Source organism: Carettochelys insculpta, chromosome 16, assembly GCF_033958435.1.
Source record: "Carettochelys insculpta isolate YL-2023 chromosome 16, ASM3395843v1, whole genome shotgun sequence".
Lineage (NCBI taxonomy): Eukaryota > Metazoa > Chordata > Testudines > Carettochelyidae > Carettochelys > Carettochelys insculpta.
The window spans coordinates 23,547,031-23,573,121 of NC_134152.1; the positions used below are offsets into that span (position 1 = coordinate 23,547,031).

Sequence of the window (26,091 nt, forward strand, 5' to 3'; positions counted from 1 at the left end):
TACGGTTTAATAATTATATATATAAAGCTTAGGATACCAAAATAAAGCAAGTAACACCCACAAAATAACACTTAATGATAGAATTAGCATCACAAGGCCATCTAGTCCAATCCCCTGCACTCAAGGCAGAACTATGTAATAACTAGACCAGAGGTTCTGAAAAGTCATTGCACCACGACCCACTTCAGACAACAAAAAATCACTACATGACCCTATGAGGCAGAACTAAAGCCTGAGTCCACCTGATTCCCACTCCGCTTGGTGAGGAAGGGGATCAAAGCTGAAGCCCAAAGGCCTGTAACTGAGTCCCACCGCCTAGGATTGAATCCCTTAAACTTTGGCCCTGAACCTCAGGAAGACTGAGCCAGCCATCTAGAACCCATTAAAATGGGGTCATAACCAGCCTACTTTGGGGTCACAACCCACAGTGTGAGAACTGCTAAATTAGATCACTCTTGACAATGTCTGTCTAACCTGTTCTTAAAAACCTCCAATGACTGATTCCACAATCACCCTAGGCAATATGTTCCTTGTCCTACCCTCAGAGATTAAGAACAATTTTTTACCCTCCTCCTGCAAAGTGGATCTTGGCACTATGTCTTTTAGGAGGAACGTTGTATTTCAAAACACTCTAAATAATACAGGACACTAAACAATACTGATAAAACATCTTTTGCTACAGAAATAAACATGTAAGTAAATAAGTATGTTACAGTTAATGAAGAAACCCCTCTTCTCTGCCACCCAGAAGTTTGCTATGTTGATTGTGAACATATTCAAATTAAGTTCACATTATTGGTCACTTGAGCTGTCTCTCAAGTGTATCAAAAGATTAGAATGTGCTGCTGCTGCAGTCTGTCCTTAGCATTAAGAACAGTCCCATTTTATATCAGCAATAATGAGTAAGAATTGCAAGATGAGTATGGCAGTCCCTAGTAAATGGCAGCTGGTTTTATTTTTCCATAATAAACAGTGTGGAGTGAGTATAGGACATACTTACATTGATCTCTCTCTTCTGAAGCATTGGATTCAGGTGTACTTGAACTAGAATAAACCACAGCACCAGGTACTGGTCCCAAAGTGATTGTGAGGCTTGGAACTTCCAAAGATGATACAGCACAACTTGCAGAAGTTGTGTTCATCTCTCCAGTAGATGGTACCATGGAGCTGCTAGCCTGATCCTGAGAAGGTGCAGGGTCTGAAGGCTCAGATTTTTTGTCACCTATGGTCATTGTTCATCTCTGTAACACACAGTTGAAAGTTCTGTTTGATACAAGAATACCGCATGAAAAAAGCATACAATGAAACCAATTCTCTTTGCCAATGACACAGAAATAATTTAGAGGACTAAATTTTTCATGTAAGTGTTTCAAAAAAGCACCAAGACATAGGAAGAAGGGTTCTTTTGAAAACAGGGTTTGTTTTTGAAGGATCCCCATCTACATGGCTGTTTTTATTTTTGGAAAAGCATCTTCAGGAAATGCAATTGTATGAGATTATGCAAATGAAGTGCAACATTTGTAAATCATTGCTTCATTTCCAGTTTTGATCTCCCTCATTGGAATTCTGTTTCCAAAACTGGAATGCAGTGTAGACATAACTTACAGGTTTAACCTTAAGGTAAACATATGTATGACCGCATACTTGACACAAATCACAACTACTTACATAGATGCATATATAATATATTCAAAACCATATTTACAAAACTTACTTGGCCCTGCTTAAAATAATACAACATAACTCCAGATATTTAAATTATATGAATCTTGTTACAAAGCAACCTCTAATTTGACTGCATTCTTAAAAAAAAGTCAAACATAAAACAGCAATGACTGAAAATTCGATTGCACCACAACTTTTTATTATTTTAATATGCATATTAACACCGTGGAACTGCACACAACTCATTTACAAAAAAGTTTTATATTATACACATCTAACTACTGGGGAAAAAGTTTTATTCTAGTCTTAGCTGTTTTTAGAAGTCAGGATTAAAAAAAAACAAACAGTCAATAAAGAAATGCAAGGAAGAGGCAACAAGCCATCAAAAACAAGAAATACAAATCTAAGGCTATCATTCTATTTGTAATTGGAAACCAATTATGCGTCACAATAGGCTGTGTCTAGACTAGCAAAGTTTTTCAGAAAAGCCAGGCCTTTCTCAAAAAAACTGGCAAAGCATCTACATACAAAATGCACTCTTTCAATCTGAAATCAAAAGAACGAGGCCCTTCATCTGGAGGCCCTCTTCATCTCCCAGATGAGGAAGAGTGCCTTTTTCCAAAAGAGTCTTTGGGAAAAAAACCAAAAAACAAAAAAATTGTGTTAGACGCTCCGCAGGCCCTTCTTTCGAAAGAGCAGCCCTCATGGAGCTGGATTTTTCAATCCCTGGACCATTCTTTCAAAAGAGATAGGGCTATGTGAACACTCCCTATTAAAAGAACAGATTGACCTGTCAATCCGCTTGTGTGTGTGTGGATGTGATGGTTCGAAAGATTTTTTTTTTTTTTTTTTTAAGATCTCTTCCAGAATACCTTCTTTGGAAGGACTGATGTAGTGTCTGAGTTTGGGGTTATTTTGGGGAGGAGCACAGAATATGTATAAAAGGACGCAACCCAAAATACTTTTCCCACTACACACAACACAGAAAGCACCAATGAAATGAAACCTCCTCTAAGGGTATAGGGTGGCAGCCAGCTAGCGCACTAGATATTGCACTCAAATACTTCAGAAAGAAAACATAGGTACAATTTCCTCTCCTTTCCCCACCAAAATATACAATCCGAATATCACTAATCTGATCCCAATAGCAGAAATATCAAACACATCCTCATGGGGAAAGGCCTATACTCTGCAGCAGCTGAGGAGATGAGTTGGGCCCTTTAATGGGCCTTTTCCAACTCTATTGCCCATCATGATTCTGTTGTGACGGTGCCATGAAATCATCCATACCAAACCGTGAATGCTACTCTGTCACCATATCTCTGAGTCTGAGATTCCAATGGGGGACAAAAATGTTCCCCAGTCTCCAAATCAGCAGCTGCGGTTGGGCCGACCCTGGGGAAGAGGGGACCCAAACTGTGGGCCTAGTCACAGCAGCTGGACCCAATAACGTGGGCCGGTCTCAGTTTGTTCCTCTCCCCCACACGCGAGTGCCTGAATCCCAGACACTGGGCGAGGGCAGGAAAAGCGTCTGTAAAGGAATCGCCCATTTGAGAGACAGTGTCCATGGCAACCAAGCGGGGAAGTAACAGTACGAGAGAAGCGCCCCCCATCACATACCGAGGGAAAGAATGGCGGGAGGGGGCGCGTCACGAGAGAAACCGCCGCTTGTTACGAGGGGGAGCCGGTACCGTCCATGAGGGGGAGCAGCGGTAACTAGGCAGGCCGGGCGGGAGGAGCTCGGGTAAGGAAGCGGGAGCCCCACGCTGGACTCAGCGGAGGAGTCGGCGGTGACCCGAGGCTCCCAGCCGCGTGTGGCACGGGAGATGGACCCCTCGGGCGGATCCCCCATCACTAGGGAAGCCGGGGCCGCAGGGGACAGGCAAGCAGCGGGGCTCCCGACGGGAAGGGGGAGTTGCCACCCGCCAGGAGAGGGACGGGGCTGGTTTCCCCAGCCTAGCAGCGCGAAAGAACTCAGTCCCGTCGCGCTCCTGGAGGTGGCGCCCTGCCTGGCCCAGGGGTCCCTCCCCTCTGTAGGTCCCGCTGCTCCGGGGGTGGGATGGGCCAGGTCCCCGCCAGCCCGCCACGGCCCCTCCCCCGGCCCATTGATTCGCAAGGAGGAAGCAGCATGCGGCACTGCCGGGCTCCGCAAGGCCCCGGCGCGGCCCGTCTCCTTCCCCAGCCCCGTTACCTAGCTCGGTCCCGCTTGGCTCGGCGCTGCCGGGTCCCCTCGCCGCAGCCCCCGCCACAACCCGGCCGCTCCGCCTCCTGTTCCAGCCCGTCGGGGAACAATGACGTCCCTCCGCCGGCCTCTTGCATCCGGGGCCCGGCGCCGGCCGGGGAGCGAGGGAGGCCGAGCTCCTCCGGGTCACACGGGGACCAGCACCGCCCCTGCGCCTACAGCAAAAACCGCCAGGGGGCGCCGCAACTCTCCCAGCCACGCGCTGTCCTCAAAGGGCGAGGGGCTGGCGCTTCAGGGAGCCGCAAACGCGAACTAAGGGAGGGTTGCCAAAGTACACAGACAACGTAGAGTCCAAACACGCCACTAGGGACCATCGCCAAACTATAAAGTTATCACGGAGCCGTAAACGCTCGTTAGCAGTAAACTGCCTAAACTGTGGTAGTTGCAGGGAATCACAGAGACGTGCTAGGGAAAGTAGCTATTGCCAGCCTCCAACAGACAAAAGCGAGCCCAATACTCCTTGAAAATAATTATTCCCTTCCTGCCTTCCTCCCAGTTAACCTCACATTTCGCCCCCCGTTCAGCGATCAGAGTAACTTCCCTAGAATCTTGTACTTCAACAGCTAAGCTTTGAGATTTTTTTCAAAGGCAGGCCCAAGTGCTCATAACTGCTGCCATGCGCTTCGTTCGCAGTTTAGAAGCTAATTGAACCTGAAACTATAGCTCTGAGAGATGTGAACTGCACCATTCATTTGAAAGGGTTCTAACAGATATGAAAGTGAAATTGTTAAAGTGTCAATACTGACAAAATAACATTTAAATGTCAACTATTTCAACGTTCATCAAAGCAGGTTAGAAGAGAGGAAGGTTCATATTAGAATTATCTACAATCCACAATTCATTACTTTTTGAGACACAAATGAGTGAGCTCTGAAAAGTACCTCCCTTCTCCCCACCCCAAACAAACGTATCTGGCACCGGTAAATGACAAAACAAAGCAGCAGTCCTGTAGCACTTTAAAGAGGAACAAAATCATTGATGAGGTGATGAGCTTTCGTGGGGCAGACCCACTTCTTCAGATCTGGAGTGGGTCTGCCCCACGAAAGCTCATCGTATCATCAATGATTTTGCTCCTCTTTAAAGTGCTACAGGACTGCTATTTTGTTTTGCTAGAAGACAGCCTAACACGGCTACCTCACTGTTACCAATAAACGACTTGGTTTATTTAACTGCGGTGTAGACTAAACAGTTCTATGTGACTGCAGAAAAAAAATGAAAATACAACAGGTAATTAATGCAGAGACGTTTGCATGAATTTGCAGGCAGCCTGAAACAACAGTTCAGAGCAGCGGTCCTCTTTCTTTTTATGGGCACACCTCCACTGCGGCTGGGATGCCGAAGCTTGGGTGGCGCGGCTATTTTTAGCTCACTAGCTCAAGCAGAGCTAGACTAGGCAGGCGGGGGACGGCATGGTCAGCGTCCTGGCTCCCTCAAGGAGGGCGGGCGCACACACGCTGTACCTGCCCGCAGAAGACGCCCGGACTAGGCCAGAGCACGCCACGGCGGCCGCCTGTAGAGGGCGCAGCGGGGCAAGCTCGGCCTGGAACAGCCTGGAAAGCACCAGCACGTCCCGCCTCCGTCCGCTTCGCCAGGCCACGGGCGGGAAGCAGCGGGTCGCCGAGTCCCCAGCCATGTGGAGAGGCGGCGGGGGCGCTGCGAGGGAACGGCGGCCCGGGCTCTGGGCTAGGGCCAGGGGTCTCAACCTGCCGCCGCCCGCTATCGAATTCCCCGCTGAGAGGCCGGAGCCGCAGTACGACGGTGAGTCGGGGGTGTTGCCGTCCGCCCCTCCCCCGGGGCCGGGGCACTGCTCCCGCCTACCCGCCGGGATATTTGCTGCGAGGGCCTAAAGTCCCCCTGCCCCAACGCGCCCGGGGCGCACAGGGGGAGCCTTGCCACTAAACCCACACCCCCTTTTCCTCAGAGCCCCGCCCCCCCCGGGACAGGTAATTGTTGTGGGCTGGGGGGTGGGGGCGGCATCGTAGGCTGATGAAATTGGCCCGTCGCTCTTATAAGGCGTCAGGTGCCTGGAGGTGGGGGCGGGTGATGCAAGAGCTGCCCAACCGTTGGGCGCTAATTTCGCGTCCTTCCTTTTTCTAGCGGTCGATCTGCCCTCTTCATCCTCCCCGAGGGCGGTGTTTTGTGGCAGATCCTGGAGGCTGTTTCCGAGGAGGCCCTGGCCCCTCGCTGTGTCCCCCGCCGCCCCGCCTGAGTAGGGATGACTTGGAGAGTTTGGATGTTTTAAGGTGGAAGAGCGTTATTTTTTATCCTACTGAAGGTTATTTGGGTCTCTAGTTTGTTCACTGTTCCCCCTGCCTCCCCACGCTGCCTTTAGGTTGTGCAAGGTGCTGCAGTTAGGTCTCCTGTTGTTTGGTTTAACTATCTGGGTAATATTTAAATTTGGAATGGAAATAACGACCTGGATCTTTTCTGAAGGGCAATGTTGCTGTGACTTCTGTAAAGTGGTGGAGACTTGTGGTTCTGAGATGCCTTGTGAATGTTTCATTAATTAAGCAGATTTCCTCCCAAAATTTTTGAGGGGTGGTTTAGTGAAATATTTATACATAAAAGTAGACATACTGGATCAGCCTAAGGGTCTACCTTGCCCTGTATCATGTATTTTAGTTTTGGCCATTGCCAGATGCTCTGGAAGGAATGAACAGAACAGGGCAATTATCAAGTAATTCATATTTATCAGTGTGTTGAACAGCATCGGTCCTTGTACAGATCCCTAGAGGACACTGTCATTTATGTACATTGTAAAAATTGGGATTAAATTTTTACATCATACCACACTTAATAACAGGGCTCTTAGAATAAAAGATTTTTCTTAAAAACTCAGTTTTATATAATGTTCTAAACAAATATAAGGAAACAAGGCTTTTTACTTAAATTACTGTCTACAGTAATACTGGCAAAGCCTTATAAGGGTATGGTGTCATATATGCTGTAATAAGGTAGCTATGTTTTGTATTTATTTAAAATACACTTTTGTGGCAGACAGCTCTGCATGGTTAGACTTGCAGCATGAATGAGTCTTAAATTGACTTTATTGTGCTGTTATGAATTTTATTGTAAGGGACTGAGTGTTCCTGTTAAGAGTGATGAATACTCTCTGAAGCTTTTAAAGATTTTTTTTTTTTCTTAGAGGCCATATGTTTTTTAAATATTACAGAGAAATGTATATTTTGTCTTCTAGTAGCTGTCAGCAGTTCACAAAATGACTGTTTTGATTAAAAGAAATGGACTGTGATGTTTAGTGGTCCACTTTTAAAATAAATAAAATTATTTGTGCTACCTAACTTATAAAATGCTTCTGTACTGGGGTGCCCATGCTTTAATGGGATAGACTGGCGAAAGCAATACACAGGGAATGGCATTAGAGGTGCCTGCACAGTGTTCTCTGAGGTGTCCTGTACAGAACTGGAATGAAGCACTGTCAAAACTTGTTACACAGTTACAGCTAGGGGGTCAGTTGCTGGGGTCAGTCGCTACAAGAAAAGAGTTGGCTGCAGGTAACCATTTTTTTTGTAATGTTTCACGAAGTCAGAATATTATGACTCTTAAATTATTTTGTTCCCTTTTCAGAATCTGATGTGCCAGCAGAACTTCGAGTTGTGAATGGTTCAGAAAAACGTTATTTCACATCTACAGTTGCAAACCAGCTACTTCTTGTTTCTCTGCTAGAACATCTTTGCCACATGTATGCACAAAATCCCGTTCATTCCAGATGTTTGTTCCAAAGTTAGTGAGAGTCCCTACAGTTTTATTTTACCTTAAACTGATGTATTGTCATGTATAACTTAATATAAAGTACTAATTTATTTTCTATGTTAAAAAAATTGTCAGGTTACATTGGAATATTATTTGAAAATTATGGACTTGATGCCACTTGAAAGGTTGGGAGCACCCTCAGTTCTTGTCAATTTAACTTGGATGGCATTCCCTGCCTTCCAAAAATATGGAGGGTCAAGTTGCAGAGAATTATTAATGGTCCACTAACAATACTGTTTCACCAGCCTCTTAGTGACATACATTGTGAAACAATATGGTATGCAATTATTCATCGTTTATTACCTCACCTGTTCTTTTCCCACTAATCCATTTCACTTGGGATTACTTCCAATATTGCATACCCCTGAGCAGCTACCAAACAACTCTCATTTAAAAATAACAACAACAAAAATGTTTTTCTGTTTTCTCTCAAATACGGAAATTTCCAACCAAACTTCCTTAGTCCGAGGATGGACAATACTAATTTAGTCCCAGGATGTATTGAAATCTGGAATTAGTGCAGGTCTAAAGTTTGATATTTGATTGCCCTGTGTGGCCTTAAGTGCTGTTGGAAAAATGAGGTATCAGCCCTTGCTCCAAGCTCAAAAGCCAAAATATCAAACATAATACTGACACTTTTAGGGAAACAATTTTAGACCAATTGTAAAACTTTATAATATTTTACTGTAGAATTACCATAACCTAAGCATACCAAGTTTTGCAAGAACGTATTTAACAACAAACAACACATAGACATTAGAAACATAGGAAACAGGGCATGGGTAAACTCACAATTTTGAGCTGAAATTCGATTTCTTTTGGGGTTTTCCAAATGGAATTCTCATGGCAGTAATGCCAAGCACATAAGAGTTTGCAGGATCACAACACTAGTATGCAGCAATTTATGTATTACATAATGATGTAAGAATGCTAGGTTTAACTGATTAAACAAGTCAGGATGGCTCTGGCCTGGCTGGAGAGCCCAGCTTTGCGCCCCTTCCCTCCACTCCCAGGCTCCACCCTCTGCTGCTCTGACTGGCTGGAATTCCAGCCAGTCAGAGCAGGTTGGTATAAAGCCTCTGGGCAATTCTGCCAAAGCTGCTGCTGCTCTCTCTTCTTTTGCCTGGGTTGGGGGGAACAGCAGCAAGTAGCAGTTGAGCCTGGAGCCTCTTCTTGTCCCCAAGGTCTGGATCCAGCCTCGGCTTGCCTGATCCAGCCCATGAGTCTTGGGGCTCCAAACTCTCTACCCTGCCACAGGCCAAATTCTTCAAAGGAGAACCCCAAACCTCAGGGTACAGATCTGGACAAGCCATGATCTGGACTTTGGACTGCAAGCCAAGGGGTCCCTATCCCTGCTTTATGTGGTGCAGGGCTTTCTCATTGAAATCTTCCTGTTTTTGTTGCACGTAGCTTATGTTTTGAATATGTTCTTGGATTAAACACACAGCTAACACAATTGAGAAATTTCATTTTTAAATATGCTTCATATATATGACTATTTAAATGACCTGTTGAAATAAGAATAGATGGTACAGTGTATATATTTTCTACTTACATCTATTAGTGTGCTGTTGTCCAAACTGTGATTATTGATGACTTGTAGACTTAGAATATTCACAAAGATTTGAAGATTTTCAACTATCACTTGCTCTATCTATTTTAAGACTAAAAGTAGTATGTAGCAATTATTAAACTAAAATTAATGTATCTTGAAGACTAATGTATTTAAACCTACACTGTGTCTGATAATAGCTACCACTATTTTACTGTCTGTTTTAGAATCAATATATTAATGTTATAACCACGCTCTCAACTGGTTAGTCCAAGGTTAATAACTTCCCAGTCTCTCAGGCAGCCATATATACTCAGTCAGTGCTCTCCATCACTGTGTATTCTATGACTCAGTCAAGTGTTTGTTATGTATGGATGACCTGGAAAGCTACCCGCCAACTAATTTCTGACAGAGGTGAAACATACCAACTAGTTTCAGACAGTGGTGAAACTGGAGGGGAAGGGTGATGATTGGCTGTTACTCCATCACAGTGGACCATTTAATGACTCAGAGTCCTTCCTGTACCTATAACATTAAATTCAACAATGTGCTCAGCAACTTCAGTTAATTACAGTGTAATTTCTTTAGATGTAACTTATGTACATATTTTCAAGGATCCCTCTCTATATGCATAGTTTTTTTTATTATAGTTTTTTAAAGGTACAGTTAGCCAAAGAAACAGGTTCAGTATGTTTTCAAAAGTAACAGAGAGGGAGCCGTGCTAGTCTATATACTATCAAAACAAAAAAGCAGTCAAGTAGCACTTTAAAGACTAACAAAATAATTTATTAGGTGAGCTTTTGTGGGACAGACCCATTTCTTCAGACCAGAGCCATACCAGAACAGACTCAATATTTAAGGCATAGAGAACCAAAAACAGTAATCAAAGTTGACAAATCAGAAAAAAATTATCAAGGTGGGCAAATCAGAGAGCAGAGGGGCAGGGGGGAGAGGAAATCAAGAATTAGATTAAGCCAAGTATGCCAAAGAGCCCCTATGATGTCCCAGAAAATTTGCATCCTGGTTCAAACTATGTGTTAATGTGTCGAATTTGAATATGAAAGAAAGTTCAGCAGCTTCTCTTTCTAAACCAGGCTGAAAAGTCTTCTTCAGTAAGACGCAAACTCTTAAGTTATTAACAGAATGGCCCACTCCATTACAATGTAGACTAACTGCTTTGTGGATCAGGAATGTTTAGATGTCTGTTTTGTGCCCATTAACTCTTTGTCTGAGAGAGTTTGAAGTCTGTCCAATATACAAAGCATCTGGGCATTGTTGGCATATGATGTTAGCTGAGGAACATGAGAATGTGCCTGTGATTCTGTGAATAACCTGGTTAGGTCCAGTGATGGTATCGCCAGAATAGATATGTGGACAAAGCTGGCAGCGGGCTTTGTTGCAAGGAAAAGTCCCAGGACTGGTATTCCTGCAGTATAGACTGTGGCTATTGGTTAGAATCCTCATGAGGTTGGGAGGCTGTCTGTAGGAGAGAACAGGCATGTCACCTAGGGCCTTCTGGAGTGTAGCATTCTAATTAAGGATAGGTTGTAGGTCTTTAATAATTTGTTGCGGTGGTTTTGAGTTGGGGGCTGTAGGTGATTTCCCCCCCCCCCCACCCCTCTGCTCTCTGATTTGCTCACCGTGGCAAATCTGAAAAAAATTATCAACTTTGATTATTGTTTTTGGTTCTCTGTGCCTTAAATATTGAGTCTGTTCTGGTGTGGCTATGGTCTGAAGAAGTGGGTCTGTCCCACAAAAGCTCACCTAATAAATTATTTTGATAGTCCTTAAAGTGCTACTTGACTGCTTTTTTGTTTTCAAATGTAGTTACTATTAACTCCTTTGGATGGACTCCTAAACAGTTTCAATTCCTTGGAACTCTTTAACAGTTCTAAATGGGTTTTTTGTTTATTTGTAAGTATCGCTCAAGTTCCATCTCTACTTTCTGGAATATACTAATTTTATCAGGCCCAGTTTTTTATTTGTGAATGCATAATGAACAGTTTTGAAAGAAATTGACCTTCACTTACCTGTGGAGTTGCAATCAATGCATTGTTTGTGCATGTACCTGTGCATACGCACACTTAGCAAAAAACATGATAATTCTGCTCTTTGCTAATAGTAAAGCATTGATAGCCCATGGTGTTTTGATAAGTGGTTCATTGTGCTCGGTCCTAGTAACTGTGAACAGACTTGGGAATACTGTAAGCACTGGGGCCTGAACATACAAGGGTGCCTTATTTGTGGCAGCCAAGTGGGTGGGAGGGTGGTCAGATAGTTTATTCATCTATGAAAGGAGGTAGCTGTGGGGTACAAGGGACTTTGAAGGGAGGAGGTGAAGGAATGTAGAATGACTTGGTGGGTGGGAAGCAATTTCTGCAGGATAGCTGTAGTTGTGATGTAATTAGTTTCGGTTTGGCTCCTCTCAAGGAGAGAAGAAAAAGTGTTAGAGAACATGTTTTGGAATGCATTTTTTTTCATATTCAGAATCTTTTAAAATTTATTATTTAAAAAGAGTTCTGTATTTGACTGTTCATGCAGTATCACAATGGGCGTTCCAAACTCCATGTTGGCTGAATGTTATTTTCAGTTTCAACAATAAAACATTTATTTCTGGAGAAAAAGTACAGGCCAGGATGGTTGTGTAAATACCCACGCATGGTGTTAGTGTTAGCATTTGTTTCCTTGCCTGTGCTAAAATACAAGTAACTGTTGCATGAGCAAAGTTCTGAGCTTGTTTATAATGGGCAGGGAAGAGACTTTGAAAGCAATTTGACACCTAACTCTTGTTCATGGTAACTCAGTCAGTTGATCATGATAAAATTCTGACCAGAATAAGAAGTAACAAGGATTAATTTAAATCTGAGTATATTATTTAAAGTTGCAATCTCTTCAGTTGGCTTTCCTGTTAACCTTTATCCTCTTTCTTATTACAGTAATCTGTCGGACATTCACTAGAATGGGCTTGCTCTCCTCTTTAGCCTTTTGTGATGAATTTAGTACATTAAGGTTGCAGCATAATAGAGCAATTACTCAATTAATGAAAGCAGCTAATCGACAAATACTTGAGGTAACGAAGTTTCTTGAAGAATTTTTAATTATTGGAGGTACATGTTAGGATTCTAAAGCAAATTTCTTTATGAAACTATAAAGGGGTGCTTTGATTACACTTTGATAGTATGGGTGAGTGTAAGGATAAAAATCTGCGTCGGGGTTCTCAGACTTCACTGTAGCATGACACCCTTTATGACAACAAAAATTATTATTACAGAACTCCCCAGGACTGAAGGCTGAGCCTGCCTAAGCCAATGGCTTTATTGAGGACAGTAGGCCTGTAACTCCACCCCTGGTGTTTAGATCTGAAGCCCTTCTGCTTTTGCTGGCAGCCCCAACAAGTCTAATGCCAAACCTGGTAACCCCATTAAAATGGAATTGTGACTCACTTTGGTGTCCCAGCCCACAGTCTGAGAACCACTGGTCCAGATCTGTACATAAAAATAATTACTCTTAAAGTCTGTGCTATTTTTGCTTTATCAGGTCAAAGCTGTTCTGTTTAGATAGAAAGTTAGGCATATTGATTTAAATCTGTTACTGGTCTTTTATTATTTGCTGTATTTGGGAGAATTGTTGGAATTGCTGTCCTGCTGTTTTATATTTTTGTAATAAAGTTCATATTTAACCATTAACTGTACTTCAGAATTCTATGTATGACTCTTTTAATCAGTTGAATTTTGTTGTTTTATAGGAGCTTGACAGTGTAGATTGTGACACAGACAGGTATGTGTCCAAAGTACTGTGCCGAGTTTTAAGATTAATTTCTGTCTGAAGTTCTGCACTGTAAAAGTAATAGAATGTAGCATAATATGGGAATATTGTGCTTGAGATCTCAGATGTCAGAAATTTGATAAGTGGTTCGTTTTGCTCAGTCAGTATAGGACACCTATGTATTCAAAAGCATAATTTTATTGTTAAGATGGGTAAAAGTTCAGAGGTTTCATACTGCATTTTCTTCATGTAGGACATTAGGTTTTACTTGTTGGACTGCTGTATTGAATTTGGTAAATCTCTTAAAGTTAGTTGTGATATGCTAGCCCACTATCAAGAACAAAAGTGCCTCCTTAGTGTTTGGCCTTTGATGATGCTTGGCTCTCTGTATGAGATTCACATGTTAATTTCTGGGGCTGGAGAGGAAACAGACACCAGTAGGAGGTTATACTCTACAAGTTGGATCTTCTGGCCCTTCTCCTGCCACTGCTGGAGAATACACCCATGTTTCTTTCACATTAAATAAAATAACAGTTGTTAAATGTTTCCTGATAACTTGAGAATTTCAGTGGAGTGTGGGTACAGGCTGAAATTCTGACATCGATCTAATTATCACTATGCTGTGTCTTCAGATTCCTTTTTTCCCCCTCAGGAATCTGAAAATTATTATGACAGTAGTGGGTAGAGTACAGGTTGAAATGTCCAAATCCATCCAGCAACGTCTGTGGTCTGTCTGGACCATAGACCATCCAGAACCAGAGTCTCAGGGCTGGGAGGAAGAGATGCTAGCTAGACCAGTGGCAGGAGCCCATGGCAGGGCAGCCACAGCTGGTCTGGCAGCCAGACAACCACTTATCATGTGTGTCCAAGTTTCCCGTGATCCTATAAAATCCATTTACAGCCACTAGTCCTGGCTCTCGGTGTTCTGTGCTGTAATTTACCCCAAATGCTTTCTGAGAGCCCAGTAAGCAGTTCAAGTATTGGTAATGCTGCTAGACGATATTAATCTCCTGTGGTCAGGCAAATTCTCTGGTTTATCACTGGTCAGGTCCTGAGGGTGCTCGACTATCGAGTCAAACTTGTATATCCTTGCTGTGTTCCTTAGCTCAGTCTTCTGTAATTCCACTTCTCTTGAGTAGATCATCTTGCACCACCCTTTCAGTTAGACTATTGTGACAATCCCCTACTCCATCTTTTAAGTAAATTGGCTTATGAATATAGATATGCATAACTCAGATATGCTTTAGACAAAATACCTTACAAAACTATCAATTTTAATGTTACAATCTGCTGGATTGGTGTATCCTGTTTTGGTGAATGTACCATTCTTGTAAGTCTGTTTTAAATGTGCTGATGAGAGCCATTACTAGTTCCCAGAAGTAAACAACTCAGTGACTGGTAAAGTCTTGTTTTTCTTCTAAATGTAAATGATGATTGGTCCTAAGAAGACCGTCTGTGCCACCTGGTACAGGTTTCCATTTCGATCCAGTGTTTTGCCATGGAAATGGGGGTAGGATGGGGAGCCTATAAAGTAATAGATTCCTTTCCTGGGGGAGTATCAGAGGGGTAGCCGTGTTAGTCTGGATCTGTAGAGCAACGAAGGGTCTTGTGGCACCTTATAGACTAACAGAAAAGTTTAGAGCATGAGCTTTCGTGAGTTAACTCACTTCTTCAGATGCTGGTCCTGGAAATCTGCAAGGCCAGGTATAAATAGGCCAGAGTAAGGCTGGGGATAACGAGGTTAGCTCAGTCAGGCAGGCTGAGTTGTATTGTCATCAGTAGATCTGGAGGTGTGAACTCCAAGAGAGGGGAAGCTGCTTTTGTATTTAGCCAGCCATTCACAGTCTTTGTTTAATCCTGAGCTGAGGAGACTGGGGGAGACTCTATTTAAGCAAAGGGGAAGCTACCAGCTCTTTCTCTTCAGCTGGCCTGAGAAACAGCATAGACACACGCTAGAAGGAAACAGAGACCCAAGTTAGAGTGAAAGTTTGTCCCTGCCTGTGCATGTTTCTCTTTCATTGATAAAGAAGTAGAGCATCCTCATGAGCTTTCTATGGGTAAAACTTTTACACAGAGAAAGATGGATTTATTTGGGAGTTTTGGGTCCCACTTGAGGGTTAGTCTCCTGGGCACTGTGCCTTAGAGCTGCATCCTCCCGTGATTGAAGTGGTTCAGTGCCTGCATTCCTCTCCAGAGGAGTGGTAATACCAACTCTGTGCCTTGTTTTGAGAAGTCTAGAGGACCTGGCTCAGCAGGACAAGGTGGTGGGGAGCCTCCGAAAGCAACAAGGTGATGTCAGTGACATTATCAACATACTAGAGAACAATCCCGAGGGGACTTCTATAACCACACCCCATCACAGCTACATCTGTGGTACCACCTTTGTCGTTAAAATTTGTGTCCCTCCCCCCTGCAGGATGTTAAATAAGTGTGCACCCCTCCCCCAAACCAACATAAGTTACACTGACAAACACCAATAAGGACAGCACTGTGTTGGCAGGAGATAACACTCTCATTGACGCACTACTGCTGCTCTTTGGGGACGGTTTAAGTATGTTGACAGGAGAGCTCTCCCATTGGCAAAAAGCGACTACATGGGACATTTTATGGACGTGCTGCTATAGGGTGTCTAGAGTAGGCGTAACTTAAACTTTCCCGTGGAACCTCACTCAATATTTTTGTTTTCGAACATTAACATACTCGTTCACATACTCTTAGCTTTCATTTTGTGCTATGTGGATAGTGTCATAGTACGTAGGTATTTTTCACAATGTAAATGAAGTTTTGTCATCTCAGTCTGTGTTTATTCTTATAGTACCTTAAGTATAGGTTGTGATTTAGTTTAACCAGTTATAAAATATGCCTTTTTTTTTTTTTTAATTAGTGGAAAAGAAGTTCTCTTTGAAGCACAAACTTCACGCTATTTAAATGAGTTTGATGAGATTGCAAGACTAGGAGAAGGGGGATATGGCACAGTATACAAGGTATTTTTATCCTCCATTTTAACAGCTTTATTAATAACACTTTGAGATGCATAATAGTTTACCTGATTGTTTTTGTTCTCAGACAATTGAAGTAAAACAAATGTGAACCTAAACTTTGTAAGAGAAATCTCCTTCATTTCCAAAAGTGTGTTCTAAATGCTCAAATGCATTTTTGTCTAAAACACAGTATATTGTATATTTCCCTTTTGTGTACAGTCTTCTTTTTATACCTTGAACACAAGAAGACTTATTTCTCATCTGAAATAGTTGAATTTACTCATATAAAATAAGCATAAAACTTATCTTGTTCAAACTGTAGTTGATTTAAAAAAGTTTGGTTACAGGAATAAGAGTATTTCAAAGTGTGCAGGGTCCTTTTGAAAAAGACCCCATGTAAACGAGCCATGCACAATCGAAAGCAGCACTTTTGAAGTGCTGTGGCCGCCATTATGCTAATGAGGCTCTGGACATTCATTGCAGCGCTTTATTACCATATCCTGAAGTGTCTCATTATCATGCCCCTTTTGAAAGGGGGGCCGCTAGTGAAGACATAGCCTATATCAAAGTAGCATTGGGAATATTTTATGAATGCCTGGAAAGACAGTTTTTTCCATCCAGAGAAGAGCACTTACAGTCTAAAGGCTTGATATTTCAGTGTTACTGAGCACCCACACTTCATTCTGGCTTCTCTTGCAGCAGCAGATATGGAGTTCTTCTGAAAATCAGGCCCTAAGTAATTAAACTTGTTTCTGTTACAAACCATGTTGTTATGTTGGGTGGATATTTTATATATCTAAAATAAAATCTTTTAGAAAATGAAGGTATTTAGTTTCAGACTTTGTCATGTAACTGTCTAAACCAATGTTTCTTAAACTGTTCTGGTGTTCTGTGAACAACTCTCAGGTGTGCCATGAGCGTTTGGAAGAATACAGTGATGGTATATATTTTCTGTTACTAAAACCAGATGTAATATTACTTCTCCATTTCTGTGATACATGATTACATTACTTCATTTTGCTTTTGCTGTATGTGTTGCTTGTTTGATTTTTTTTTTTTTTTCTTCTTCTGACAGTTTTTTGCAGAAAATTTTCATATGTGTTCCTCATAAAAAATATTATTGTTTGGTGTTCTGTGGTCTCCAAAAAGTTTAAGAAACCCTGATCTAAACTGTCTTTTACGATTTTAAGATAATTAGAGATACACATCTCCTAGAGCTGAAAGAGGCCTCAGGAGGTCATCTAGTCCAGTCCCCTGCCCTCTTGACAGGACCAAGCACCATCCCTGACATCTATTTGCCCCCATCCCTAAATGGATGAACTCACAACCCCAGGTTTAGCAGGCCAATGCTCAAACCACTGAGCTATCCTCTACCTCTTGAGCCTCCTATTTAGATGCGACAGTGAATGCCTTTTCCAGACAGAGGATAAGCTCTTTGTCAGCAGAAGCTGATCCAATAAAAGGTACTACCTCAATAAAAGATACTACCTCACCCATATTCTTTTTCTGAGGCTACATATACGCTACTACTTAACAAAGTTGGTTTTAAAAATATGTGGTTGCATTGTAGTGATTGGCAAAGAACTCTTTTCCTAATTAATGTTACCACCCAAAGGCAGTTGTTAAAAATACAAAACATTTGTTACTGTATCATTGGCAAGAGGACTCAGATAAAGAAGGAACTTTGTGGGCTGGGATCTGTAGTCAGCAGCACTCTGTTGAAGGGTAGGATGGCTGCAGTGATGTCCACTTGATTTCATGTAAGTTTTGACACTTGTGTTGCTGCATATTAGGCAAAACTGGGGCACCTTTGCATTACATGTACGAGGCCAAATCCAGAAGATCGCTAATGTAATTGAGTGTCCGTCTTAACAAAGACTAAGACTTTGGCTGTGATGAAACAAGCTTGTTCAAATGAGAGTTTGACACATTGATCTAAACTTGTGAAATTTGTTTTATGTAATTTAATCCTTTTCCTAATTTATTTTCAGGTCAGAAACAAATTAGATGGCCAGTATTATGCAGTTAAAAAAATTCTTATTAAGAAAGCTACCAGAAGAGATTACATGAAGGTATGAATTTATTTTTGCATGGTCAGATTTCTGTTTAACTAACTCATTGGTTACTGTAATTAGTACCTCAGTAATTAGTAGTGGCATTGCTGTTGGTTATGTCAAAACAGTAAGTGGGCAATCTCTTATTTTATAAATTTTGTGTCTCATATGTTTCTAAACTGGAGGAATGTTTAATATTATTTTAGCATATGTTTGGTTAGCCACAATCACAGTCTAATATATTAGTCATCAAGATCTGATTTTGTGATCTGTAATGCTTCAAATTACGGGCTCCACTCCTTGGTCCAGCACCTACGGCACCTGAGTGGTCTGAGACCAGGGATTTTTTGAGAACCCTGGAGGTCTATCCCCACTGGCCTCCAGCCCTGCTCCCAGGCTCCCCTCCTAACCACCGTTTACTTTCTGGCACCTGCTTCCCACCCTGCACCATTGTTCCGTGGCTGCGGCTCACCATGGGTGGCAGCTCCCAGGCCCCACTGTGAGACACCACTCTCCTGATCCCTGCCGCAGACTGTGACTCTCTAGCTTCAGCTGCAGCTCCTCACCCCCTTTGCAGGCCACTGCACCTCAACCCTGGATGTGGGCCACTGCTCCCTGGGCCCTCTGTTCTCCCTTCCCGCTGAAGCTGAAGAGTGCTGGGCTGGAGCCAGACAGCAGCAGACCATGGCAGAGCCAGGGAACTGTGGCCCGCAAACAGGGCTAGGGAAGGAGCAGCCTGCGATGACGCCTGGGTCTGTGGCTAGATGCTGCCCTCCCCCTGTCACCCAGTCCCCTACTCTCGGGGATCTCTGGTCCAGCAAAGTCTGTGGTTGTGCCTAACGATGGATGTTGCTAGACCAGACTGTCACAGATTTAGAGAGATTTAGAGGTTCAATGTGTAATAGTGTGTCCTCCAGTTCTTCAGTTCCAGTAATGGGTAAAATAACTGTATCTAGAAACTATTACTTTTATTCCCTTTGGGTTCATTTTACAGTTTGGGTAAAGGATAATCATAAAGTTGCTTTTTGGTCTCCTTTTTTTCAGGTATTTCGAGAAGTTAAAGTATTGGCTGGCCTGCAACATCCTAATATTGTAGGCTATCACACTGCTTGGATGGAACATGTTCAACAAGTGTGTCAAAAAGGGGAGTAGTGTTTGTAGTTGTTACTACATACTTTTCATAAGCATGTCTGTTCTGTTAATTTGTCAGAGAATACTCAACTCCCAGAACTGAAAAAATTGGAGATTTTTCCTTAAAGTTTATCTAGGAAGCGTGATGGCTATGAGTTCAACAGGTACACCTTAGCTGCTGAATTCTCATAATCAAGAAATTATCTGGGGTGTAATGATAAATGTAGAAATGCAGGATATCTAAATATACCTGTTAAAATATTTGAGTAGGATTTTGTATGTGGGAATGTCTCCAGGGGACTCCAGCTTAAAAAAAAAAAACAAAAAAAAAAACTATGGGCAAAGCATAGCAGTGGGGCTTGGTGTAGCTGGGAGCCTGAGGAAGGAACAAAGCACTTGAGACTCCTGGAGGAAATGCACTGTGTTTTAGGGCAGTAGAGGAAGAAGTGTATTTGCTAACAGTTTTTGAAATTATGGATTTGTGACGGTGACTAGAGATCCATTTCCAACTCTCCTAGAAAACTTGATGAAGCACGTAAGTATTTTATTGGTAAAAGCTAAACTGTTTTTCTCACTTTGTTTTCAACATTAGCATTTTAACATTTTGGCAGAGTAAACAAGGGCTTTTCTGTAGCTTCTGAGCTTTCTGTTGATAGAATCTGATTTTTGAGACATCAACTTCCATTATTGATAGGGAGACCTGTTTCTCTCAGGATTGGTTTTTTTCACTTTTTCTCTGCAATGTATGTCCTCTTGTTTCCTTTTCCTTCAGTTTCCCTGCTTTCTCATATCATACCACTTTTGAATGCCCAGGTCATAGCCCCACAGTCCTTTCATGGTTTGTGTGAGGAGGTCTTCGTGATTCTGTTTCCGTAGCACAGCAGCAGTCTGTGTTTTACAGGCCTGGAGGAAAGAATGCAGATAGGTAATTTAGTTATTGAGATGGAGAATAGTACTTATTATTTCTCTTTTAAATATTTGAGAGATACAACTTACAACAGTGATGCGGACTGTATAAGTGTCTAGATTGATTGATTAATATATTCTTTGATCTCCATCAGCATAGAAAATAGATGTTCCGCATTTGTGTGAGAAACCTCAATGTTTGACAAGCAACGAAGTTATTGCTTTTAATAAACACAGTGTTTTGATTAAGGTTACTTCCAAAATATGCGTTACTTTTAAAATAAAGGGCTAGCTGGTGTACAGATTTTAATTGACAGAGTATCTTAAATAGTTGTTTCCCGTCTCTTCCCTAATTAAAAAACGTATTTCTGCTTTGGGTAGTACTTCTGCTCTGGGTAAAACTAAATTAATACATAAAAGAGCACTCCATTCGTCCCTTAGAGCGGGCTCCTTTTCCCTGTAATGCTTGTTTTTTCTCTCTTTTTTAAATAAAAAAAGAGGTATAAAGGGCTATTGATTGTTTGAATGAGAAATGTCCTATATCTCTATGTATCCAGGGGAAAAACTATAATGAGTATGAATAAGGTTTAAAATCCTTGTCCTTAATTATAAGTTTTAGTAGTTTAACAAGCAGCTATAGCTGTAATATTCATATGCACTGAAATGTGTGCTTGTCATATTTTATAAAATCAAACATTCTTCTGTTCATCCAATAGATAAGAAAGTCATGACATTGCAGTCACTCAGAATGTCTTCCAAACAAGAGAGTGGCAAGTAAGTATTATAGTGTTTTAAATTATAATATTCATCTGAGTTTAACATAGGGTCTTTGTTCAACTAACAGATGTTATGGAGTTAAACTTGTATTACAGCAATATTACTTCCTTGTATCAAAGAGTGAGCTATTAAGCATCAGTTACCTCTGCAGTTGTTCCCCCTTTCCTCAAATGTCTGATGGGGAGAAAATTGTCTAATGCTTCCCCATAGTGGGACTTTCTGGAGTCTATTCCATAATATGTAACATTAGTACTATGCCTAGAAACTTCACACATGGTCTGCTATTCATCAGCAAGATTCAGCTCCGCTTTAGCATCGTTAAAGAGGTAGAAGGTTACAATTCAACAGAAAAGTGTGACAGTTTGTCATATCTTCAAACATGAGGTGGGTGGAAAAGGAGAAAATGTAATAGCAACACTTATCAATTGGAAGGGACACATATGTGGCAGATAGCTGTCAAAAGATCACATGGTGTTGTAGCTACTTGTTTCAGCCAAATTGAAAAGGTCAGCTGTCAGAAATGAGTCTTAAAGAGTGACTTACATGGGCAATTGGGCAGTAGAAAGGTTTTCATAGTGAGGGGGCAGAACTCCTGCTTCCAGGGTAAAATCAATTACAATATTGGAAATTTTCCTAGGTTTTCCAGGGTTTGATATAGCTGTCTTTTTTTTTTTTTTTTAAAATAACATTTTCACAATAAAAGCTGAAGTGCAGCTCTGATATCAGCTTCACATTAGCTGCGTCTGCACATGCCCCTTCCTCTGGAAGGGGCATGGTAATGAGCACCCCAGAAGATGCTAATGAGGCATGGATGTAGATTTCCCATGCCTCATTAGCATATAGACTCCCGGGAGTCTTCCAGAAGGAAATCCTCCTTCCAGAGGGGGCTTCTGGAAGGAAGGTTTCCTTGTGGAAGATTCCCACAGGCCGTGCATCTACAGAGCTGTTTTGGAGTCCGGAAGAGCTTCTTCTGGTCTCTGAATCACGTGATCTTATGCTAATGAGTTGTGGGAAATTTACATTCATGCCCCATTAGCATCTTCCGGGTTGCTCAGGGGCATGTGTAGACGCAGCTGTTGTGTTTAGTAAATACACACATACTGTATATACTTACTGATCTCTTCTCCTCTTTATTCTCTTCAGAGATCAGTGTCATATTCAAAATACGGAAAGCAGCAGTTCTATTATCTTTGCTGACATTACATCAGAAGAAAGTAAATCATTTGGAGATACCTTTCTTGAGAATCAAGATGATAAATCAGTGCAGCACATGGATATAACAAAAGATCTGACTGTAGGAGATGATGAAGAAAGTAAAAAAACAAATAAATCTGAACTACTCACTAACTCACATGAAAGATGCATAAATAATATTGCCAGTGGATCAGATTGTCTTAAAAATAATTTATCACATAGACTTCATTCTTGTCTGAATAAAGACAGTGTCATTTCAAGTGATTCTTACAGTGAAGAAGAATGCTCCCAGAAACATATGTCTGTGTACAGGAAATGTGAGGTAAGTAACCCCCTTTTTGAATACAGTGAACTGATCTCTAATGTAATAATGTGCACAGAGTAGCTTTGGCTAAGTATCAGCCTTCCCTCTAATCTTTTCCATCCACATGTGGATTTTTTTCTACCAATGTGCTGAATAAATTTTGTTATGTGCATTGAGGCATTTTCAAATGTGCACCACCAGGAGAAACACAAATCCTAGCTGTAGAATCTTTGCTGACTGGCCACACAATTGCTCAGCTTACAGGGAACACTGGTAATTGTGCCCATTAATTATGATTGTAAAATCTATAAATGGTATGACTGGGATGGGAGCTGAAATCTAGTGAGTTTGTATCAATTTTTTTTTTTTTTTTTTGCACGGATAACGTAATTACATGGTTGCTCACAAGAGTCGTCAAAATTTGTAATATTTGTTGCTGTGGCCCTACAGTAATCAGACATGCTGTTCGTGTAAAAACAAAGCAGAACAGAAATACAAAATAAACCAAAAAAAACCTCATATTCTGCACTAGTGACCAATTTAACACTGCTGGTGAATGCACTGAAATGTACAAAGATGGGGTGGGTGCAATTTTTCAGTTATCCTCCAGTCAGATAAAGTCACTCATGGAGATGAAGAGGGAAAGCAGAAACATATGGAAGTGGGAACCACTTGAAGTGTAAACGTAGAGGAGGAGGAGACAGCTGAGCGTCTGGGGTGGAGGTTGAGCTCCACAGCCATGTTAGGAAGGTCTCAAGTCTCTCTGCTGCTGTCATAGCTCCCAAATAACGAGAAGCTCACTTTGATGTGGGAACAGGCCCACCGATTGGGGGAGGGGGGAGAACGGTAAAGGGAACAGTTGCCCCCAGGTCTGGCCTGAGCTGCAGCTGCCAGTGTGGCTGAAACTTTGAAATGCTGTGGAATGTGGTGCACTGCTCCAAAGGCAGCTCGGGGTGGGGGGTGTGAGGGGGCGGGGTGGAGGGGCAAGGATAAGTACCCCAAGCCCCGTCCCTTCCACCCTTTGAAACTACCCCTTCTGGTGGTGGAGAGCTGGGCCCACTTCCACCTTTCCACTGGGCCCACGTGACCTATCGGCACCACAGCAAGGGAGGGTTGGTTCCAAAGTCCTGTAGCTTTTATGGAAGCTTCCTCTGGAATCCCTGAAGGGAGCTTCAAGGAATGAGGAGGTAAAGGGGGGTGTGTGTGTGTGTGTGTGTGTGTGTGTGTCAGACTTTACTGGCTAGTAATGATAGTCATTCTTTTAGGCTAAAGGGTGGTCTCTGTGTGTGTAAATTATCTGGTTATGGTTTATCGGGACTTTTAGCTGGGATTTGATTGAGCTGCAAATGTTGCAGAGGGAGCATAAGTAGGAGCATTGAGTGAGAGGGCAAGGAGAGCGAGATCAGGGCTTGTTAGTGGTAAGTGGTCCTCAGGGGAACAGGAAGCATGGAAAGAGAGTTGAGGGAGGCCTGAAGTTGATTGTTATGTGTGACTTGATTAAAATGCTAGAATATTCATGGTGAAATTTGGACTTGTAGGAAGTGGATTGGGGAGGAGGGAGTAGGAAGTTGGAAAGAAGGATTCAGGGATATGCCATGTTTTATGCAATTATCAGGGAAACAAACAGGACAGAAAGCAAAAGCTTTATGTGAATAAATGAAATTAAATAAAATACTATATTAATAAAATTAATTGTTCATTTAGCATTCATATTTCTGAGGACTTAGTGTGTGTTCAGTTGTACTGAACACAACTTTTACTTCCACCCCTCAAAAGTGCACTTAGGCTTTCTAAGCAAGTTCTGTCAGATGAACATATGCCATGTGGACTGCAAGTGAATCCACAAACATAGGAAATGTAAATTCTATCTCCACTTGCTCTCAGAAAAGCCCCCATTGAAATGTGGTGAAAGCGGTGAGAGTACTTGAAGTAAATGTCTAGTTTGAGTTTCCATAGCATTGTGAATAACAAAAACAAATTTAAATTCTATTTAAAACTGATCATTTTACGTTTAGACCAGTGATAGGATGTCTTGCTTCCCAGAATACCTGCTGTGAAAGTTCTTAAAGATGTTTTCTATAATGACATAATTGTCAAATTAACTAAAACATTTTCAGAAATGTACATAGTCAATGCGCTAATAAACAATACAAACTCTTCTCATGAAGTCACAGTAGTTTTTTATTCTGGGTCCTGTTTCTGCGCCTATTGAAATCATTAACATAGTGTCTGTCCGTTGATTTCAGTGGTGCAGGATCAAACTACAAAAAGACAGAGAAGCCGTATAATAACACTTTTACAAGACCTGTCTGGAGCCAACTGTAGTCTCTGACCTTATCAGTTGGAGTATGGACTGTTGTTGAATATCAGTCAAATGTGAAATAATATCTTAAAGCAGGGGTAGGCAAGCAAAATAGCAAGAAGAGCCTTTTTTTTTTTTTTTCAAATTTAGTAAAAACTCAATAATTCAAGAGCCACAGTGCATGTGAATACAAGATGGTCCTCAATAAATAACATCAAACAATACTTTGTGAAACCCCTATTTTAAGAACAGCACACACTGGTTGTGTCTACACTAGAAGCATCTGTCGACAGAAGTTACTGTAGGCAGGATAATGTCAACAGAACCTCTGTCAACAGATTGCATCTACACAGAACTTGCTCTGTCAACAGAGAACTGACAGACTGCACTGCCCTCTGGTGCCAGAAAGCAGAGTGGCAGCTCTGCAAAGAGGGCTGCCAAGCAACCGAAAGCCTTCTCCATCAACAGAAGTGTCTACATCGCACTTTTGTTGACAGACCATGCCCAGAGATGGTTATGCTTCAAATTTTTGAGGGATAATGCTGTCGAAGAAAATGCAGAGTTTTGTCGAGACTTCGTCAACAGAGTGCTATAAGCATGTCGATGCTCCCTGAGTTATGTCGACAGAAGACCCCTTATGTCAACAGAACTTTCTAGTGTAGACCCAGCAATGTGATACATGTTTGCTGCAGGATATTCAGACATTTTTTTACATATTCTATTTCCTCACACTTCATATGTGTAGATTTGTACCACTGTCTTCCTGACTTTCACTCCTGAACCCACTTTAATTATGCTAATTTTACTTCATGTTTAATTTCAGTTTTCTTTCTTAAAATGTTTGTTTCCCTTCACAGCAGGAATGCTGCAAGCTTCCTTTATCTTTTCAAACTCAGTTCTATTAGCAACACGATCAAAACACGGATACAGAAACATATCCCACAATGCACTGCACATATTAAAGGGGGAGTTACCCAATGTTTTGAGATCACATATTTTTTGCTATTTATATATGAGTTGTTCATTTGTGGACTTTTAGATGTTTACTATTTATTGAAAATAATCTGGAGGGGTTTTTTTACTTTGCAATTATAGTATCGCGAACCACAAAGAAGTCCCTAAAGAGTGGCAGGTTGCAGACTCATGTCTTAAAGGGACAAAGGTAGCATAGGTTCCATTTTAGGGTTTTATTATGGGAATATATAATTATTGTTTTCAGTATACAAAAATACTTACAGAAAGTAGCATTTCATCTCGACAGTGATCGCATCAGATCACTTCAGGTTAATAGTACTAGTGCATCATCATTAGAAAGTGAAACTGATGACCTGGTGGAAAAATAAATTGGCTAGTCTGTCTTCATTATACTGTCTGAATGTATTTGATCTGAAGGTGGTGAGATCCAGTGTTAATTTGTGGTATTGATCCAAAATTTTCCAATATTGAT

General features: G+C 41.7%; 2 protein-coding genes across 3 annotated transcripts in view; one reads left to right on the forward strand and one right to left on the reverse strand.

The window, feature by feature from the left end:
• The window catches only part of USP42 (ubiquitin specific peptidase 42), a 38,678-nt gene extending 34,734 nt beyond the window's left edge, over positions 1–3,944 (reverse strand). For both annotated transcript variants that reach the window (XM_075010803.1, XM_075010804.1), the window contains exons 1-2: positions 3,857–3,944; positions 1,001–1,241 (exon numbers count right to left, since the gene is read on the reverse strand). In XM_075010803.1, the coding sequence (XP_074866904.1) occupies positions 1,001–1,232 (232 nt within the window). In that variant the 5' untranslated portion in view covers positions 1,233–1,241; positions 3,857–3,944. The remainder of the gene's footprint in view (positions 1–1,000; positions 1,242–3,856) is intronic.
• A 1,384-nt stretch (positions 3,945–5,328) lies between these two features.
• The window catches only part of EIF2AK1 (eukaryotic translation initiation factor 2 alpha kinase 1), a 37,591-nt gene continuing 16,828 nt past the window's right edge, over positions 5,329–26,091 (forward strand). The window contains exons 1-9 of the mRNA XM_075010190.1: positions 5,329–5,665; positions 7,493–7,648; positions 12,167–12,300; positions 12,976–13,007; positions 15,880–15,979; positions 17,968–18,048; positions 19,075–19,166; positions 20,776–20,841; positions 21,988–22,360. Of these exons, the coding sequence (XP_074866291.1) occupies positions 5,539–5,665; positions 7,493–7,648; positions 12,167–12,300; positions 12,976–13,007; positions 15,880–15,979; positions 17,968–18,048; positions 19,075–19,166; positions 20,776–20,841; positions 21,988–22,360 (1,161 nt within the window). The 5' untranslated portion in view covers positions 5,329–5,538. The remainder of the gene's footprint in view (positions 5,666–7,492; positions 7,649–12,166; positions 12,301–12,975; positions 13,008–15,879; positions 15,980–17,967; positions 18,049–19,074; positions 19,167–20,775; positions 20,842–21,987; positions 22,361–26,091) is intronic.